The sequence below is a fragment of the Rhea pennata genome, chromosome 4, assembly GCF_028389875.1.
Source record: "Rhea pennata isolate bPtePen1 chromosome 4, bPtePen1.pri, whole genome shotgun sequence".
In the NCBI taxonomy this organism is placed as follows: domain Eukaryota; kingdom Metazoa; phylum Chordata; class Aves; order Rheiformes; family Rheidae; genus Rhea; species Rhea pennata.
The window spans coordinates 12,031,064-12,052,696 of record NC_084666.1 but is presented as its reverse complement, the minus strand read 5'-3'; the positions used below and the strand labels follow the sequence as shown (position 1 = coordinate 12,052,696).

The window sequence follows — 21,633 nt, the reverse complement described above, 5'->3', positions numbered from 1 at the left end:
TAAGTATCAACATTTTAAAATACAATTCTTCTGTTCAGTGCTTCTGTTTAATTAAGTAGATGCTTCTGTCAGCCTTCGTAAAAACCACACTTAGTATACATTATGGTAATAAAGACGCACAAATATTTTAATTAAACTCTTCCCTGACAACACATGAACTTTCAAGTCCTTGAATTGTACAGTTAAAACTGAAAGTGCATGAGAAATAAGAAAGGAGGCTCTTTCTTTTTTCACTGACAATACTACTTTCTGTGTAATACAGCAGGAGAAATAAACTGACACATAAATGTGTATAGTACAAATTTATCTGGAACCAACTAGGTCTCTAACAAATTGATTTGTCACTGGTGGCCAGCATACTTATTCCTCTTATGAGATTTAATAACTTCTTCCGCTCAGTGAGATGATTAAATCTGATGTACACCACTGTGACTACTGATCTGGTTTAGTACAACATTTTTATGGCAGAAGATGATCATTCTTTTGAATATTTCTGTTATAAAGCCAGCTACAATCACAGCTTGCAAAGATTCAAGCTAAAGCAATTTTAAATGTGCCATATTAAAGAAAAAAAAATTTACTGCTTTTAAATGAAAACAAGTTTTTGACACAAAAACGTTAGGTACATTGTAGAATACTTCTTCTTTGACAAAAGCTGGGATGGTAACTTTTGGAACGGGCTTGGCCACCCACCACACAACAAGTTTTTATCTGGGGTAATGATCGCTGTTAATGCAGGTTTTAAGCATCTTAGTATTCCAATGCGTTTTAAAATCATTTGTATTAAATCTTGCTGCCACATTTGGCTCCTTAATCTTGTTAGTAGTAATTAGTTCTTCTAGAGTTTCCTCCAAACTGATAAGCCATAAACAAACTCCTAAGGAAGAGGTCCATTAATGTATTTTTTTGCCATAGAAATTGGAGCAGGGTAGGCTGTTGGCCTTTCCTCTGCATATCTCTATAATAGAGACCAGGTACGTGACTTTACTTGAGCTGTACCCTCTCCAAAGTCTTTATATTTATTCATGAATGAAGAAAAATCTAGCTCTTGAGCAGATCTGAGGCACAGGACGGAGTCTCCCTGGCTATTCCCTCCCCATTATCCACTGACTTTGCAATGTGGAGGGAATAACAGCTTTTCCTGTAATCCACGTTCTCCCCAATTTCCCGTACTCCCCAAATCCAGATACTTCTCCCCGGCTGCTCAGCACGGCGCTCTCCGAGCAGCTTCCCCGCCAGCCTGCTCCCCGCTCCCGCGTTCGGCCCTGGAGCTCCCCACCCCGGGACCCGTGAGCCCCCGCCTGCTCCTCCGCTCTTTGAACCGTTCGATACGACACTCGATACCGGCCGAGCAGAGGAGAACACGGGGCTTCCAGGCATGCTCTGCCTCGAATATTAAAAGAAGCCTGATGAAAAGCTGCGACGAGCAGCTCTGGGAACAGAGCCGCGAGCCGTCTCTCCCGAGAGACGCCGGCCTCGTTGCCCGCGGCTTCTGCGCACAGAGAGACCCTGCGCCGCCGGGGCGATCCTGCACCGCGGCCTCAGAGAAGGAAACAGGGGAACAAACCTGAAGGAACTTGAGGGAGCATGCGGGAAAGTAACTACCTGATACTACCCCTGTAGGGCAGGAAAAATCAGCATTATCTCACAGGTCCACTCCCACCCAACACTAAACGGGTATCTGGAGGAAGGAATATTTAAAACCTGGACGTTGCTTCCAACTATCGCTGAAGTTCCCTCAGTGAAACACCGAAAGCTTGCACAGTACTTAGCATAATAAAGAGGCAGGAACACCGAGCAGCTAAGCTGACAGTCTTGCTATCACCCTGTATACCAAAGCAACACCCCACGCTGAACTAGCTCTTAGGAATAATTTTGAAGCAGTGAATACACAAGTGTTGACTCCTGCTCCGGTTTTGGCAGCAAGCTATCCAGTGCTTGGAAGTGACACGGGACTTGAGATGGCAGGTATCTGCACCTTACCGCACGAGCCTCAGGGTGGCTTCTCTGATAACTCCATAGCTCCACTCACGAATATGTTTTTCAGTTACCTGACAGCACAGCATCTCATGTAGATCTGAGGAGCTCCTCTACCTGCTTAGAAAAAGCCATCTTTTTCTCCGAGGCTGGTAACTGTAACAGTACCTGGAGAACTCATTTGATGCTGTGTGATTTTACAGTCAACATAATTCTATAGTTCTTTATGTATAGTACCATCACATAAGGCCTACAACGTATAAAAATAACTAGTAGCAATAGCTACTTAAAAAATTAAGCTAAATTCAAAAACAAATGCATTTTAAGAATGTTTCTAGCCCCACTATTGCATTACATTAGTTTTTCATTTGCATTTACAAATACAAAATGCATCCGTATTTGCCTTGCTTGTATATGAGCCCAATGAAAATAGATTAATTTTATGTCTGGGTACTGGACCTGAAAATCAGCTGTGTCCCAAGAGGTTCAGCCTAGGATGTTACACTATGAGCAGCAGGCTGCAACAGTAAAGTGCAATAGTTTGCTTGTCATTCTTCCTTAAGCCTGCCAAACAGGCAAGCATTTTGCTTATCAACCTTCAACCACATGTATGAAATCAGCTTATTTTTTTCCATTTGTTGCTCAACGCAAGCAATCAGGCATGAATCCAACACAGGAGAGAGAAGCAGAGTCTCAGAAAATACAAAAAGTAATAAAGACCCATTCATAGCACAGTTAAGGAATAAACAGGCAACAAAATCCCCACTAAACAAAAGTTTTTCTCAGCACTCTGGCTTTCAGTCTGGTTTTAATATTTCCATCTATTTTGGAGATGGATCCATCTCAGTGGCTGACCAAGATCCCAAGAATGAAAGGCAGTACACTGCTGACATAATTCTCCTCTGGCAGCTAAACTGCATGTATACATATAATATTAATGCAGTTTGAGAACCCATTCTCCGAAAGCCCATTATTATTTCTGGAACATTTCTCCTGGTCACTTTGACTTTGGGAGCCAACAGAAATCATCTGGCAAACCACCGCAACTTCCTCTTGTTAACTTCACACTGATGTGCCATTACCTGGAAGCTATTTAAACCAGGCCTGACTGTATCTAAATCTTTCCAGGTAGATGTCTATGAAACCAAGAATAATCAAGCCTGTCAATCACTGGCCATATTTTAGCCTTAATAGCTGAAATATCAGCTATAATCTCTGCGAATGGGTCATTTTGTGACTCTCCATGGCAAATAAAACAAGGAATACGCAGCACCAGAGATGCCTTGGCAAGAAGTGCTGGCCCCTGCCAGGCCTCCCAACAGGAACGCAAGGGAAAGCAAACATGTTCTTTCAGAGGAACACAAGAACAACTTTCGGAAGTGGGCAAGATAGAGAGAACTATGGGACATATCTTATCCATCTCACAGCATTAAACCATGCTTCTGAGGCACTGATACAGGCTAAGTGATACAGTGCTGCACAGCTACATAGGCTTTCAAATAGACTGAGTAAAATATCCATAAATTAATTTGAAGGGTACACACTGCAGCACAGACTAACCCTTAGAGATTCAGGTATCTTCAGATATCACAGAAGATATCATAAGGTATCTTATGACTCAAAAAGCTTTTAAGATTCAGCTGCACTAATTAAAAAAAAAAAGGAGTGTTCAAGGAGTTCTCTGGATGGTTTGCCACTTAACTCCAATATTTTATGGGAACTATAAATCTAGTAATTTTTGCATTAGAAGTGCATTTCCATTTTGAATCTCCTTCTCAGAAAGCAGAACTTCCCAATAATTTAAAGATAGCATAACTGCCCTATAAAAGCTCCCCTGCAGTACTCTGGATGAGAGAGATAAGCACATATGGCACGATGAACCCAGTTTTTCCAGGCTACCAGAACAACTCCCAGGAAAACTGGAAATCTCGTGTTTTAAGAAATCAATCTGCTTATTAGTTTACAAGCAAGCAAAAGAGATTTAAGAAACAGAATAGTGTGCTTTCAACTGTTGTTCCCTAACATAGCACCATCTTCGGCCTTTCTGATAAAACACTGCTGTCATTTGCCAGACTAATTAAAACAATTTGCTTTTTCTGAAAAAAAAAAAACACGTAAAGCAAAAACATTAAATATTTTCTGATTTTTCATAATGACGCTTTGGGTGACAGTTACAGGTTTGCAAATTAAGCACTTGCTTTAACTAGGCACAACTATGGCAGATGGTCTTGTGTTAATGAGCCGCAGAAAGCGGGAGGTGCAGTAACACCACCGTGGCAGTGACGAATTCTGTTGAACAGTCCTTCAGGTCCCCATGCAGACTTGAGCAATTCAGAAGAACCACAGGCTCTTCACTGGGGTGACACTATCTAGCATGGGCTGAAATTACTTATGCTCAAAATTGCCTTATTTGAATAATACCTTTAGCACCCTCAAATTTATGTTTCCATCCAACACTTAACAAACATCAGGTGTAATTTTCAAATGCAATTTTGTTCCAGTTATACTTTGATTTAAAACAGCATGAATTTTACTACTCTTAATGTATTTATTGCACTTGGCTAAATTTATCAAGCCTTTTCAGCACAGTTAAGCATCTTTCCCAGCTAGCTGGAAACAGCACTCTGCAATGCAAGTATCTCCTGCACACAGTCATATCTGTAGCTTGCATCATCCCCCAGAAGTTTCAACAACAACTTTCTTGAAAATCCTATCCAGGTGTTTTACGAGCACTTAATTTCCTGGTATGAATGCTCCATCTTTGGACTAAAATGATATAGATAAGACTAAAAAGCAATGAAAAGAATAAGAAGATATATAGTAGTGTGTTGGTAAGAAGTAAAGCAGAGGTATTGCATAGTACCCTAGATACAGAGACTAGCATAAGCACCTATAGTTTTACTACGGCTAAAAACCTAAAAATCCAGAAGCCTTGTCTTTTTAAGTGAAATGAATCCAGTTAGAAATCAGAAAAAATAAATGTTTGGATTCCAGTGATGGACTTTATTGAAGTGTTAGGAAAATATTCCTTTACCAATAATCTGATTTGTAACTGTGCTACTTCCCCTGTCCCTTTCAGTACATTTTAGTAATACCATATAAACTCATGAAGGATACTTAAAAAAAAAAAAAAAAAAAGGGTATAGAAGATATAGACCTCAACATACTCTGGATGAAATATATAACTTGAAATAAAGCTTTATCTAAATTGCTCTTGTGACTAGTATATCATCAATACATGCAGGGCTGCAGAAGAGTTATTCATGAATCCAAAGAGATGTTGCAGCTAATAAGAGTATACACTTAAAACCATAGCAAAACTAACAATTACCCTATCATTGTGAGAGTCTACTAATTGATTAAAAAAATTCTTCATACTTAATAAATGCAAGCCTTAATTATTGAATTGTTTTTAGAAAGTTAGTCTTAAATTAATGATCCCAAAACCACAACGCAGAACCACTGGCCACTGTGTTCAATCGCTTTTGCACAGGCCTGACTGCACTGAAATAAAACGCAAAGCTAATGTGACAGCAGTAAATCAGCCTTAAACCTACCAGATTGCTTGGACTAGAGTCTGCGAGTGCTGTGTCCAAAGCTTAGTTTTTCTGGTTATACTGAGTTAATACGGTCTGGGATTGCAGGACCCGAAGGGAGTCTGAAGTGACGGGCACGCTGCCAAGAGCGCCTGATGCCCAGGAGCCCCGGCATTTCGTCTCCTGCGCCCCATTCCACACGTCGGGACTCGGAAGCCTCCCAGTTGTTTCCTGTAAATGACGCCCCTTCTGAAACTTGAACCCCCTTAGCGATGTTCAAATGCAAATCCCTCGCTTTACTCAGCGTACCTTTCAACACAGATATTTATATCCCAGCAGATGTTTGATCTAATAAACAAATCGCTGCCTGTTACCAAGTTACCTGACGTTTTTAACCTTTTCACTGAACATTCTGCCATTAACTATGTGGGCTCACAGCAATTGTTACAACTTCATGTTCTAATGAAAAAAAGCATGTGTGAAAAGGACTTTAATATTGGTATAAATGTAATCTAACCAGTCAAAGGCTCCTCTAAATTCCCAGGGAACTTTAATGCCAACAAGAACCAAAAGCATTCACTCACAGATACATTTTATCAGGTTATGCTAACAAGTAGATCAAAAGACTTGGGGGAAAAAATGTGTACTTGAAACTGATAGTCACGTTGCCATGGAAGGCTGCATATTCTGCATCCATAGCAAGCCAGAAATCCAAGGAATTTTGATTAGAGATCAAGTAATGTGACCTACAGACAGGCACACAGAGAAGCTGGTACAGCACAATGGTCACGTTTCTACAGCTGTGGCTCAGGTTGCAAGCTTACTTGGTTAAAATCAAAACCAAGTCAGTAAAGGACAAAGATAGAAGTTGCAATCCATATGACATTTGAGTAATCTTATATAAAAAAAACACTTCTGCAGGACTGCATGGATTCCCCTATATAATTAGGGTGCAGGCTGCAGCATTTTTGCACACAAATATTCTAAATTTGCAAGCACGCTATGGATTGTCCATTATTTGGCCTGCTGGAGTCACTATCTAACATAGCGTGGTATGTTTTCTTTTTTTATGCAAAGCTATAGTGATTAAATTATTCATACCTCCCAGAAACACTGGGATTTGATTCACACTTGCACTATTTCTGAAACACTGCAGCTGACACAGGTCAGTGCTCCTCTGGAAGTGCCAGGAATCTATAACATCCCAGAGAAAGAGACGCAAGAGAAATACTCCTAGGACAAGATAATTTCTGTGTTCATGAAGGACCAAACAAAGAGGCTATTCAGGATAACATAGTCGCAGCGCCTACATCTCGCCTACCTGCAGCTCAGTTTCATCTGGGCTTCCACTGGCCCACTCAAGCACGTTGCCATAAATGAGCTCCAAATGAGTATTTATCTAATTCCATGTGCTGTATGAGAAGCAGTCCTGACATGCACCTCAGAATGAACGACAGAACGCTCTTGGTTTGAACCTGATACAGTCTGAGTTGTCAATATTTTATCACCTCTGGTCTTCTTCGTCAGTGCTTTCATTACAGCAGAAGGAAGTAATACGAGAATTTGTAACCGTGGGAACCAAAGCCTTTGAAGTCTAATGAATATCGTGTTTGTCTTATATTTCAAAGGCTTTTACTTCTGCTATAATGGCACTTTTATTAAATCTGGTTAAAAAAGAAGGAATTTTAAAGCACAGACTGAGTAAAAATTTGAAATGTGCCCAACATGAATGACTAGATAACATGTCCCCTACAGCCTTTTACTGGCAGATTAGATTGGCATTTTTAGACAGACTGGCATTTTTACAAAGAATAATATATATAAACATTATAAATAATCTTTGTGCTCATATCTATTTATAGTTTATTTACTTCCCTATCTCTTAGCAATCTTTGCTATTGAGCAAACCTATAAAATGTTCACAATATTGTCAGAAAAAAATTTAACCTGGATAGGCATCTAACTATCTTGAATGAGAACAAGAATAGGAATAAATCAACAGTTGATTATTTGATTTTTAAAACTTTTCTGTCTTAGAATTCTTTAGAAGAATTATCCAGGGAATATAGGAACAACTGGATCGGAATGAGTGGCTTTATACTAGCTTGCCTTGTTTTTACATGGCTTCCTGATTTAGTTTAAATAAAAAATGCAACTATATGCTTGCTGTTACCATTCCGATCATTCCTGAAACTTGCAGTCCTGACAGCCAGCAATATGGCAACATCCTAAGCTACTTTTCTACCCTAAAAAAATGAACCAATTGAATGACCATGCACCCTCCAATGAAATCTCATACTTTAAACTCAAACCCTATCAAATTCAAAATTCAAACCCTATCAAATTCTAATTTCAAAACATATCAAATAAATGGTTTCACATTTCGCACAGATTCAGAGAAGTAAGTGCGACTTTATCCAGTACAATATCACCTGTCACTGATAAAGTTATTTAATGGATCTCAAGTATCTTTAGATGTCTCTCAGGGCACAGTCATTTGTACTCTTTCTGCCTGGGCTCTTTGTTAGTTCGAGGTCTTCATGGCAGGAGATCTGTAAACACCACCTGAGCACACCTTCGCAGCGCCACCCGTCCAGCCCACTCCCAGGGTCGCCTGTCCTGCGGGCGGGCGGCCGCTGTGCTGCCCGCTGGGTGCGTTGCCTTTTCTAGGGGCTACCTTTGGGCACCGAGGCGAGGGGCCAACTGCACCGCTGAGCGCGCACCGCAGAAGTGCATCGCAGGGAGGAGTCGACTGCAGTGCAAATTCCCAGGGAAGTCGCCCTGTCCACGCACAACAGCCCCGTGCTGCAGCAGAAACGGGGTGCAGGAGACCCAAGGCTGCTTGTGGCACGCACCTCTCCCCTGAGGCTGAGAGGAGGTAAGTGGTCAACTGAACGAGAAGCATGAGTACCACCTTTTTGCTAAATCCTAGCACATTAACTATGTGCCTCTCATTCACTGATCTGAGTATATAATTAAAAAAAAAATCTCATTTGGCTAACCTGATTTTCCTCCCATTAATTAGGGAAATATATATTGAGAGCTTTGTTCTGTTCTTAATCTCTTCTCACGCAACAAAGTGGTAACACCAGAAAGCAAGTTATACTTCCTCAATAAAAAAAAAATAAACTTCAGAAACAACAACAACAAAAATAGGAAGATGTCAGCAAAGTGGTGGAAACTCCTGAAGAGTAATAAAAGGGATTATAGCATTTAAATAATAAGGATAAATTTAAGAAATCTTAAATATACACAAACTTAGCAAAACGAGATTACTAAGGTGGAATATAAATATTCCAAGAGCATTAACACCAGGAAGTAGTTTAACTATGCATCTCCTGTGCCAGTCTAGAGTCTGATGCTACCATACTTCTTAGTTTTCAATACAGTGGTTTTCTTATTTTATCCAAGTTCTGCCTGAATGTGAACAAATTCCTTCTTTTCTCTATTAGATATGTAATGATAATAGACCTTCTACAGTACATTCATCATCTTTTCCATGGAAAAAAAGAGCATTAGCAATGTCTAGATTACTGATCAGTGAACAGTTACAGAATTAGCTTGCTGCATTTGCAGGTGACTTGCCAACTTGTAAATGGAGATGTCCCGTGAAATAAAACATGGATATGTAATAATTGTCTCTAGTTCTTTATATAGGACCTGTCAATTTATTCTCTCATAGTAGATCTATATAAAAGTAGGCTTAGCTTTCATTCAGGTAATTATAAGGAGCACATACCAGTTACTGAGACTTTATGCAGGAGTCAAAATTTCTGAATAACAAATTAGTTGCCCTCTTAATGAGTCAAGTCTGTAAAATAACTTGATCATAAAGTTTGTCATAGGATTGGGTGATTTTAAAAGCACTTGGAAAAATGATATATAGGTTGTTTTCCACTTCGAATACCATTCTGGTTCTGAATAGATGATTAAAATACCTTTGTTATTTAGGCTATCACATTATGCTTTTTTTTATTCCGTAATTTTACAAGTAATACAATCACTGAGTTGGTCACTTAATACTCTCTAACTCATTATGGACTGATGCAGGTATCAAATACTATATGCCTTGTCTCACCAGATTAAAATACCATTTTAGCTGATGGAGGAAAAAATCAAAGAAAAACTGTCATCATCTCATGTCTCCCTCAAGAGTCTTTTACTCCTATTTTAAGCAGCATTAAAATAACAACTGATATATTATTGAAATGCACATATTGGCACAGTGTAGGAACTGCTAAACCTTGATCTAGCAGTAACCATTCTGTTACCTTGGCAAGAACTTAAATCATTTTTTGCATGTTCCTCTAGATTGTACCTACTCTGCGGAGTCTGCAGTCTCTCGGAAATAGCCACACTAACATAGCCGGCACCAGAGCCACGTTCATATTTGCGCTACAAGTAATAAGAAATGCCATTTGGAATAAAAGTACAGAAAAATGCTTAGGGATGAATTAAGCAGGTTGTCCAAAAATTGTCAGTTAACATCTTACTCACTTGTACACTGAAAGCAAATTAGAATTTTGAAGCTTCCACATAATCATTCAAATAACCCAGTATCTACAAAATGGGTGCAGATATATTATCATATTGGTTAATTCCTCCTTCATTTGGAGGACTCTTGTCTTCCTCTCACTCGCAATGTGTCAATGTTCCAGGCTTTAATTTGGAGCAAGTTGAGTAGTTCCTTCACAAAACCGCTGAAGCACAGACGGTCACACCAGGGTTGAGGCGTCACAGCCTGACTCAAGGCAGCCTGCACAAACTTGGCCATGGCTTCCCCTGGGGCACGCACTATAAAGTCAGCACAGGGATAACCTCCGAGTTTCTTTGTAAATACTAAATCTCTCCTAACCCTATGCCATTTTTCATAACCAGTTCTTCCAACCTGGTCTTTGTCAGGGCGCAACTCTGCAGTGTACCCAACCCTGCAGGTTTATGTTGATTCAAAACATACTCCATTTTTAGGATATAGGATGTTTGCAGTCTTGCAGTAAGCAGTCATATGGTCTATAATAAATCTTTTCAGGCATGGACTGCATTGTAAAACGTTTATGAAGTCTCCAAGACCATGAAGCCTCATGTCCAGTGCTAATATACTACACACAGTAACAGTGGTCATAAACACTTACCTTTGCAAACAAAGCACTTAATATGGAAATACTTGTTCTGAACTCTCAAAACTTCTCCTTTGCATGGGTTTCCACAGTTATTGCAGAGAATTGCAGTACTTGACGGCTTCTCCAGTTGGCTATGTACAGCCTGTGGTTGTGAAACTGCAAAGAAAAACAAAAGATGAAGTATTTTAAATGCTGTGAGACAGATAACTGCTACAGAATTGTCTTCTGCAAGACCTACAAATAATGACAATTAATACCTGGGACAAAACAAGCCACATGGATCAAACAGTTTTAACTTCTGATATTGCTCAGCACAGGAGAAAGGCTCTGCTAAATGAGCTAAGACATGCTTCCCCCATTTCATAAAAGTTCACATTTGTAAACATTTCAAACATACATTAGAACTGCTTAGAGAAGACAGAATTCTCATGAAGATTAAGAGCCTCTCTCTATATTTCAGCGCAACACTTAGTGGCATCTCCCTTTCAAAACGTCAAAATATATAGATAAAAGTTATTATTTTCATGCAAAATACCTTTAATGGTATTTATTAACCATTACGTCATGATCTGGTCTTCTTTAGAGTTCAAAGTAATTGTCTTTCTAATTACTTTTAAGATAAATATACTTTTAAAATGTTTTGAGTTTGTATTGTTGAAAAATCTGTAACTACCTTAACCTTCTGTAACTACCATGCACATGTGTCATTAAATAAAGTTTGCTCTCATTTTGTAGGAAAACATTTGTGATTTTAACAAGAGATTAAGTTTATTCAGGCTAGAAAAATATTAAGTGAATTAAAAATTTGCTGCCATCTTGTGATGCAAAATAGAAATTGCATTTATTGGACTGAATATAAATTGACTTTGCAATGTTACATGTCCTTCTTCTTGTAATTCTGCTGCAGTACATGCATCAATTTTATATTGCAATGTCCTCACTCACTAAGTGAGTCTAGCGAGTGAATATCAAGTGAGCAAATTATAATACAGCTATAATAATCAAGAGTTGGCTTTTTCCTACATGAAGAACTAATAACAAGAAAATGTACCACACACTTTTAGTAAATTATATACTGAATGCCATACTTCTACTTCTCTAATGTGGCATGTTTATTCTAAAGTTGGATTCCTTACTTCAAAGTCACTACAGTCTGTTAAATGGTAGCTTCAACCTTACCTACCGAAACAGTCAAGATGCAGCCACCTCTCCTACGCCAATGCACTAAGTATGAAAAGAAATCATATGCGTTTCCCTTCAGGTTTTAGTCAAGGAATAGTGCCACTGCTGCCTAATTCCTCAAATTCCTCATTCCTTTCACCAATATTTCAAACAAATTGAGGTGTAACTTTGTCTATGAGACTTGAGCAGCATGACTGGTATGTTCATAAAAGTCTGTGTTAAACTCAGATTAGCTGAGATCATTAGTTTCTATTCCTATTCTAGTGTCAGAGTTGCTATTTGAGGAAAAGCTTCTGAAAGAAAAATGGACACAAAAAACCCACAGAATTGTTTTTAATTTAAAAACCAGTAATGTCTACCCCTTCACCATAGGGAGGGATGAAATGGAGAGATCATGACGGAATGGCTACTAATAAACATACATGGTATCAGGTGCTATGAGAATCTGTGAGTGTCGATACTAGCGTGGTACTGGGACATCCACAGCACTAGTCTTGCTGGATCCCAGACCCCATGCTGCCCTGGAGAGCCCAGGCCCGCTCTGCTCTCCAGCATCTCTCCTTGCTGCTCTTCCTCCTCTATTCACACCCTCATCCCCATCTCTCAGATTGGCTAGTGATACCTAAAAGGCCTCTTCTGGGCCACTGACCTTAAGAAGTCACTATTTCAAAGAGACATTGAACCTGTTGCCTAGTGCTCCAGGGGACTTTCTGCAAGCTGTGTCCAATCCTGCACACTCCACTCCTGTAAGCACAAGTGGTTTGGGGGTTTTTTCCCCAGGGAGGTCTGTGTGATCGAGTTGCCCGTAGTTTCCTTCACCACCCAGTTGCATTCTGCAATTGCCAGCTGCATTTCTGTGGTCTTGGCTTGCCAGAAAGTCCGGCTAAAAAGCAGCGTGAATTTTGGAACCGTTCCTGAAGTCCTGGCTAGAATTAAGTACATATCCAATACAAACAGCACTGAACAAGCAATTAGAAGTTTATAGAAATGCAGCTGCCCAAATTTATGAAGTGTAAACGGTGCACGTAGTTCAAGACCTTCTGCCAAAATAAAAATGGAGAGAACTCTAAACTTCACAACATTTAACTTTTGACAAGAAAATTTCCCTGTCTCATAAATAGCCCAACACTATCCACTTTGAAATTAATTGCAGAATCAACCTTTAAGCAATTTTCTTTTCTTTCTTTTTTTTTTTTTTTTTTTTTTTTTTTGGTGAACTGCTTAGTATAATAGTAGCTAGAAGTTTCTAATTCTTGGTAAAGAGGGTTTTCTCTCCCCCAAAACTGTTAACAAGTATCAGATTTGTAGCACTTAATTCATGGACTGAAAAACACTCCACTACACTCAGAATACTTTGGCCTGAAAAGTCACATTTGAAATAGAGAATCCTGATCAGGACGACGGACTCGTTTGAATTTCCGAGCCCGCGCACCCGGCGCGCCTGCCCCAGGCTCCAGGCTCCGTGCCCGGGCGACCTGCCCGGCGGGGCGCCCCCGCTCGCTGCAGCAGAAACGCTGGCCCGCTGCCAGGGAAAACTTCGGTTTTCTTCCTCAAGAAAATGGTGAAACATCTTGGCTCACATACATATGAATTTGTCCATTTTCAAAACACTTTCAAAAGGGTTTTGTTGTTGTTGTTCTGGGGAAGGTTTTTTTTCTTCCCTTGCTGAAAAGCAGTGGCAAGTGACAATTCTTGACTGACCCTATTTTCTACTTAACCGAAAAACCAGGAGACCTGCGGCAGGCCCCAGCTAGACCTGCTCGACTGGAGATACCCTGCCTGCACTGAGACACCGAGCCACCACTGCAAAGCGCTGGCAGCAGGAAGCAGCCTGTGCCCCCGCCAGCACAGCTCTGCGCGCGGTTCCCATCTCCCCCTGCCACCGGTGAGGACCCTCGTAAGTCCAACGCTCTGCTGGCCCATACTTCTGCCCCTGATGGATGTAAGGCAGGAAAGGGATGTACCAGAGAGTTCAAGGAGCCCTTGAATATTTTCCCTGCATCCTTCCTCCAAATACCTCACTAAGGAAATAAAATTCTGTGCAGAAAAGCCACGTGTATGCCAAAGACATTCTTAAAGTAAATGCAAGGTACTATTTCTGCTTAACAAAACCTTCCCAGAGAAAATATAGTCTACTGCTCTCTGACACCTCTCACACAAAAGACAGACATTACTGAAATCTTTCAGTATATGTACGTCTTCTGCTTTGAAATTATGACCATCCACATCTTCCCCTGCACATGGCTGGAGGTTATGGAGTTGCTCGACTCTGGCACTGAAGAAGGATAACGTCTGTTTGCTCCCTCGCTGCTCACCTGGAAGCTCAAGGCTGCGGTTACCGAGGAGCAATAGCGTAAGGTGGCTTTACCTGCCCTGGTGCCCTTGGTGCTTACTGACCGCCTCCTCCAGCAGGAAGACGAATCGCTGCTTGCTCCTCTGGAAGGCCACTGCTAACCCAGAGACCTGTCCTGGGGCCAAACTCTGACAGTGACTACGCTGCGCAGTATTTGTGAAGCCACCCCAGAACACCTTTTCTTACACTATGCTATCCAAATGAAAGAAATTTCACCCATTGGCACATCCTTTCTATTCTTTTGAATGCCCTGAGATTTTTTATTATGAGTAGTTTCTCATCAAGGGATAGAGTTGGAAAATAACAAAGAATTATCAATACATAACAAACTAAAAAATAATGTAGTATTTCTTTTAGAATTTCTTCATTAATTCTGAAAGAACACAAATCATATTTAAAATATGCATGTTACAGAGAAATAATTGTTTTGCTTTCCACTCAGTTCAGAACTAAGCTAATCAGTGTTTCATGCAAAAGCCTCCGTGAAACCAAGTGGGAATACAGTGCCTTTGGGCTCATTATAAAGCTGAGCTTTTGATGGTAGTTTTAAATACTAATTCTTTCTTCTGGCAGAACAAAATGATGTGATTAATGTTAGTCTAAATTTGAATAGTTTGTTTTAAAATATATTGTGCTTTATGTTGATAAATTTTTTAAAAATGGAAATGCTTTCAAACTAATTATCTTAGTTAATTTAAAATTTTAACATACGTGCATTTCAAGTCATTATTAAGTAAATCTGCTACACGGTAATTTTCAGCATTCTGTTTTTACGCCTTTAGGTATCAAAACTTGTCTTCAAAGCAGAAGATATGACCAACATATTTAGCTGGTAACATACTGTATTGCTTATGGAATGTAACTCATCTGATCATAACCCACTAAAGAGCTCATTAAAAATTAAATGATTACATTATTGCGTTCTAGTATGCAGAATTTAATGAAACTAGAAATTTCCATCTTGAGTGACTCTTGCTGAACAGAAATACAAAGGAAAGCCTGATTCTCCAAATTTGTCTTCCTCCTAGTTTGCCAGTATGCTGCTTTAGCAGAGGTATCTCCACAAATCCTTAAATCCTACAAAGGTTTTATTTTACTTCCTTTCTGACAAAGACAAATACAGGAAAGAAATGAGTCAGCATACACTTTCACAGCACTTCACTGGTATGCAAAAACTGTGTCCAATGTCCAGCGATCACAAATTTCTGATGGCAAAACTCAGGCTCAGCAATCAGGCTCACCTCTCTCCAACATGCTGGACAGTCCGTAACTCTCTAGTTCTGGATTCAGTAGGGATTACTGAATTAGCAGTGGTTTAAAAATTGTAAAATGCATTTCCACAAACAGATTTACTTCTGTATTGTTTGCTCTAGCCACATGCACTGGCTCTAAGTACGATGGGGGAAGAGAGGATTGCGGGATCGCTCATTATTAAAGCTGCATTGCAGGACAGTTCCAGTGGGCTTACAACCTTACCAAATTTCAACTGTTTATATCGACTCCCTTTAAGTTTGGTGTTCTCCCTGCTCATTTTGTTAGGGAAAACTTCAGACAAACTGTCTAAACTTTTAATAAAGATGAAAAAAAGAAAAAGGATAAAATACATTGTTTTTTCAATGTTAAAAAAAGTACAGCACCTTGTCTTCTCATACTGCGTGCTTTGGAGTAAAGCCTGAAATCTGACAGAGATGGACTTTGTGACAGGTCCCATGAAAATCCACAAAAGATGGGGTCAAAAAAAATCCCCCAAATCAAAAAAAAAAAAAAAAAAAAAAAAAAAACCAACACGCTAGACTAGCTTAGATATAACAGCAGCAGGAACTGGGACGAGGTGCCAGGGTAAGGAAGAGGTGTGCCTGGGACATGGCTTCTGTTGGAGTGGGATAAAATTAGCTGATGTTGGTGGCATCAGGGAGGAGGCTCTCGAGACCCTGGGCAGGTTCTCTCCAGAGCCCAGGAGGGAAGATGCCACCACTTCCGATGCCTTCAGCTTCCCTCTGCCATGAGCAAATGTCTGACAGAAATCCTGAGCAAAGGACCTCGCTGCCCACCCACGCCTGGCCCATGCAGAGGATGAGCAAACCCTCCTGTTATCGGGCTCTTGGCCAGCCATGTAACAGGTGGTCCTCCTGGTAGACCACAAACCTCACGAAGAAACGCATGGCTAGAGACTGCATCAGTAAGCAGAGTCCTAAGGCATTTTTTTCCAGTTTGTTCCCTTTTGTTTTAACTTAGCAATAAGGACACACAGAAGCCATTACTGAACTTAGAAACCAAGTACTGAAAAGTTAAAAAATGCCATGCTTAGGAAAACACATCCAACTTGAGATCAAACCTCTAATATGATGCTTAATAATAAAGATTCACTAGATGAGCACAAAGCGATGGGTCTTCCCCTTCCACTCATGCCTCGGTTAAGGCACAAAACAGAAGGTGTTTACGTAGCAGGAAGACGTGCAGTATGTTTTACCTGCTTTGTCCAATATACGAAAAAAAATAAGGTCACGTGTCCGATTCACTCCCCACTACTTAACCTCTTCTGAAAAACAGCATCTTACATTTCCTGCTCTTCATCATTACTGAGGCTTGAACTGATGAAGTGCGAAATTACATGACTTAATCATAGGTCTGACAAGTGTTTGCTCCTCCATGATACGTCATATAAACATTTTAAAGACTACTGTGAAATAAACAGTGAAGTGTAATGTGAATGAATAGACCATGTTTATGTGAATAAATATTTTACTCCTAAAGAACAAGTCTTCATAATCCTAACAATTAGCACTCAATTCAGGGGAGGTGTAAATATTTCACTGCAGATCTCTGATGGATAGTGTATGATCAGAACTTGAAGACAAACATAAAAGGAAAACAAAGAGATGGGAGGGATTTGTTGTGTGCTTTTTCCTCTCCATTCTTGCTTTTTTCTGGTCTTGTATTCTTGAGACTCACTTAAAAAAGAGCAAGCCTTCATTTCAGGCTCTAAATGCATATGCAGTATCATCTGCCTTTAATAGCAGCCCTCCACCAGAAGAAAAGCTAGATCAAGCCTTCTTTAGAAACTGTCAACACTACTGGCTCCTGTGTAAATTCACCAAGAACTTCCCTTTTTCATACCCCATTACATTCCTTTCAAGAGACTGAACCATTTTATATTTGAGCAAAAAAAAATCTATAAAGGAATTAATATCTAAAATTACCAATATCAGTTGTTCAGTTCATAAAAATGTTCCACTTTTGCAACAAAGACAAAGGCAACGTTCCAATTCTGGAACAAAAACGCTCAGCTCTGATGAGGAATACTATTCAGCATGACTGGATTAACAGAAAATTATCTCGGAAATGTTGACACTGAAACCTTTCATCTCTATGGCCTGAGTTGGTCACTACAATTCAAAATCAACAACTATGAGACCTGAATGCCATTTATTCACTAAGTATTTGAGAACAAAAATATTGATTGTTGAAGCCCTGTATGAAGCAATGGGAGAGGGAGTAGAAGTGCTTACAGCGGAATTAAATTTGCAATCTTCTCTGAGCAGGATTAAAAGAGAATCAAATGATCGTAGCACCGCATCAGAATTAAGAGATTTGAACTCAAATTCTTATTTTGCCAAACATTTCTGTTGTTTTCTGGTGTGCAATCACTTGGGGCTAGGTTTAAAAACACAGGATGAAAGCAAAGGAAGTTAGCATGTAAGTACCTGTAAATACTCCATTAAGCACTTGTTGCAGCTTTAGTGCCTAAATGTGACCCCAAGTCTCTCCTTGCCTTGTGCCCATCTGCAAAAACACAGTGACTAGGAGTGCTTCCAGCAGGTGCCTGGAGGCAAGGACAACATAATACACTAATAAATGAGTAAGAAGGAAATCAGTGAGGTGTTCAGAGAACTACATGGATGCGAGCTCTCAATATACTGACTGTAAGGGTTTGGGCGGGGAGTTTGTTTTGCTTCTAAGAACCTGCGATTTCTCATGAGTGCCTGAGACCTCTACGGTGAACCCCAGCCCCTGCTGCCGTTTCTGCGGAAAGGAAGAGGGAAAGGGGGATGCTAAAGTGGGGGATCCACCACCCTCCTCACTCCAGGGCTGGTGGTGGCCCCGGCTCGGCACAGCCTGCACCTGCGCCCCGCCGAGCATGGCAGGCCCCCCCAACGGGCACTGAACCAGCCCCCGTGGCAGACTGCTAGAAACCAATGTGCTGGAACAGCTCACGAGCCGCTCGTGGGAACCTGCCTTCACGTACTGCTCGATTGGCAGTTTGTACTGAAAGCCTTTTTCAAGATAATATGCCTGCATCCTGATTTGTGCTTTTTATTATTATGCAAAACCTTCTCCTTCCATATATATCGCAATGAAATAGAAAGTTTACAGGAAAAGAGAGTGAGCTAAAGTTTTGCTCTGTATTTCCACTTTACATATCCCCTCAAAAACTTCAGCTAATTACAAAGAGGGCTGAGCTGGAACCACTTGAGTGTTGTACACTAACTAGTTGACCTCCCAAATAGAGTTTTTATACAATTACCATGTACAACAGCTTCTGAAGAAATGCTTACTCTTTTTTCAAAGACTTCTTTTTGCTTCTAAAGCAAGCACTATACCTAGTTCTTTAATTAATATCCTGCATCATAGGCAATGCAGCAAATTCAATAAATTCTTATGTCAATAGATCCCTATTTAATTAATTTAGTCCAAAAAGATAAAATAACATAGTTAAAAATAATTGTGTTCATTTTTTAAACTATATACCTGCTTTTACTACTTATTATCAAGTTTTTACAATGCCTTTCCTTTGGCACAAAGAAACGGATTGGATACCTTTTCCAATACTTCCTCTGGATCATAATCAAAGTGGAAATCTATAGCTGATATAGGACAGCAGATAATTAATACTACTGAAAGACTGAAGCATCTTCTGCTTTTTCTGCTGGTTTATGGTATTGGAGACGGAGGAAAGGAGAAGTGTCACCCAGCAGAATGCAAAGTAATGCAAACATTCATCAGATAGGCAATATGGCACAAGCAGTCCGCAAACACGGGCTCCAAACGTTGCCGTATGCTCAGTGCAAAATCCATGTCACATAAACAAGCCTAGAAGAAGCTACCCTCCTGCAGTCATTATTACAATGAAATATTTACCAAGTCCAAGTTCAGTTAGTAGAAATCTGCTGAATTTTAGGAGCTGCTACTGCAGCAATATAATTGCTATTTTGGTATGTTTTTAGCAAGACTACGAGAAGAAGGGAGACAGGACCAGCATGCCAATACATCCGCATAAAGCAATAGGCATTTTTTCATTAGAATCTGCTATAAAATTTAAGATAATTTAAATTAAATGAGATCAAGGAATTTTTCAAATTGAGCTGTCAGCTAAGTGCTGCATCATCATAGTTTTCAAATCCCTTATATAATTAAAAGACTATGAAGCATAATTTAACAAAGATGTTTAGCCATCTTCTCCTCTGCAGCATTTTTATGTAAACAGTAAGTGAACATTCTGATGATAATATCAGCGAGTGAGTTAGAGCAATTCTAGATGAAAAACAAATTATTTCAGTCCTTACTCTCCAAAACGTGGAGTCATCACACCGTACCTGTATCTTCTGGCATTCCCGCATTAATTCAGTCCTGTGCAGACAGTGACATGGGAAATACCACCAGAAGTTATCGCTGCTCCAGTTTCCCAGGAGCTGCAAGGAGCACAGTGAGAAGGGCTGCTGAACGAGTGAGCGCGAGAAGTGCCGCAGCGGGCGAGTGGGAACTGCAGCAGCGTGCTGTCGCCGGAGCTGCCTCCGACAGAAATGTGGCAGGGGGTCAGATGACTTCTGCAGCGCCCACGCGCAGGCGGGAAGAGAGCCAAGACCTCGCTCCCATGCAAAAATAGCGTCCCAGAGAAGCCCGAATATTCTCACGTTCGCCGGGCAGGCGGTGGCGGGCCGCCCCCGGGCAGGACGGCGCGGGGACGAGCCGCGGTGGGGGCTCGCCGCTGCAGCTGCGCCCTCGGTGGGGTTGGCTCCTCTAGGTGCTACCAGGCAGAAAAGGCTGGAAGAAATCAAACACCCAGCGAGCCTGTAAATTCAGGAAAGACCAAGCTGAGTGGGAGGCTTACTGTGTTTGCAAACCACCTGGACGCAAATTAAAAATATGGGCCGAGGTAACCGGCAGCAATGGGAAAACCCCTCTAGCAGCGTCCCGCGGCCTCCCTCCAGCAGGCTTCCACGCTCCTGGCCCCCTGCACAGGGGAGCTGACAGCACCGATGTCTCAAGAAGATACGTAAGGTTTTTTTCTCTCCAGAAGGCATTCAGGGAACTATCTGGCAGCCAAAAATCTCTCGCCTGATTGTTCATACTGAGTTGGCCGTGTATCACTGTAGCAGCAGTGATGTGCAGAGCTATTTAAAGCAATACTTGTTTGCCCAGTTACGGTGTGAACAGTCCGTGAGGGTTAACATCTGAAGCCCTTGCTTGCTCTGGGCTAGCGTTGTGTGAAGGCAGTAAAGCGGCCAGTGCGTTGGAAGGTGGCTTGCTGCTCAGAGAGCAAACTTGCTAAACCTGGACTAAATCACGGGCCGAGGAATAGGGCTGCATTTTTCATGGGGGAGACTTTGTCCTTCTCTCCTGCTGGCTCAGAAGAAGCCAAAACACTCTCCATCCCCGTGGCTCACCACCCTTTATCCAGCCACGGCCTACTTGGTTACAAAGCAGCAAAGAAACAGCTTTTCCTTTCCTTCAGCAAACAGAAGCGAGGCAGAGATGTACAAGTGGAAACTGGTCTCCTCAGCTTCTGATATTGCCAAGGGAGGCATACGAAAGCAACACGGACTGGGTGTCACTGGGCACAAAAAGCAGACCTTACTGATTACATATGGCCAGCTACTTAGGAAGTTCATTTCATTACACAAGCCAAAGAATATTTTGCACTAAATCGTATTAACAATCTATTGAATTGACCCAAAGTGCATACGTGTTTAGGGCTCACTTTCCACTGCCTTCAGTGGTTGCTGAATCACATCGCAGAGAAAGGTCAATCTCTTCCAAGCTCCCACAAAGGAAACAAACTATTTTTGAAACTTGACATAACTTATTTTTTTCCAAAAAAGGGGGTTATTTGAGCAGAGGAAAGTGGAAGTTTTATGTAAAAAAGGCTTAGTGAGTACCTTTTATGCATTTTAAAGCTCTTACTAGCTCGCTGTGCGTTGTTATAAATGCTCTCGAAAGAGAGGGTGGAGGCTCTTTATTCTTTGCTTCAAAGCAAAAACCATCAATGCTTCAAAAGCATCTACATGTGATTACAAGCAAGATTTCTTGATGATAAGCCAGAAATGGTCGATTGTTGTTAGATGTTACAGAACTGCCCATCAGCTAAAGTGGAAATGTATAATTTCAACAAGTTTTCAAAATGTTTTCCTTTAACTCATTACTTATGGGAAATGTCTCTGTATTTCATAAGGGATACAAAATAAAA

General features: G+C 40.7%; 1 protein-coding gene across 7 annotated transcripts in view; it reads right to left on the bottom strand.

The window, feature by feature from the left end:
• The window catches only part of ABLIM2 (actin binding LIM protein family member 2), a 140,780-nt gene that overhangs the window by 89,494 nt on the left and 29,653 nt on the right, over window positions 1-21,633 (bottom strand). For 6 of the 7 annotated variants that reach the window (XR_009958385.1, XM_062575290.1, XM_062575292.1 and 3 more), the window contains exons 1-2: window positions 19,763-19,848; window positions 10,646-10,789 (exon numbers count right to left, since the gene is read on the bottom strand). Coding sequence is in view for 6 of the 7 variants with exons in the window: in XM_062575290.1 (XP_062431274.1) it covers window positions 10,646-10,789; window positions 19,763-19,778 (160 nt within the window). In the remaining variant the exon portion in view is untranslated. Of the gene's footprint in view, window positions 1-10,645; window positions 10,790-19,762; window positions 19,849-21,633 lie in introns of those variants that run through there. The other variant, XM_062575291.1, reaches the window with a different exon arrangement.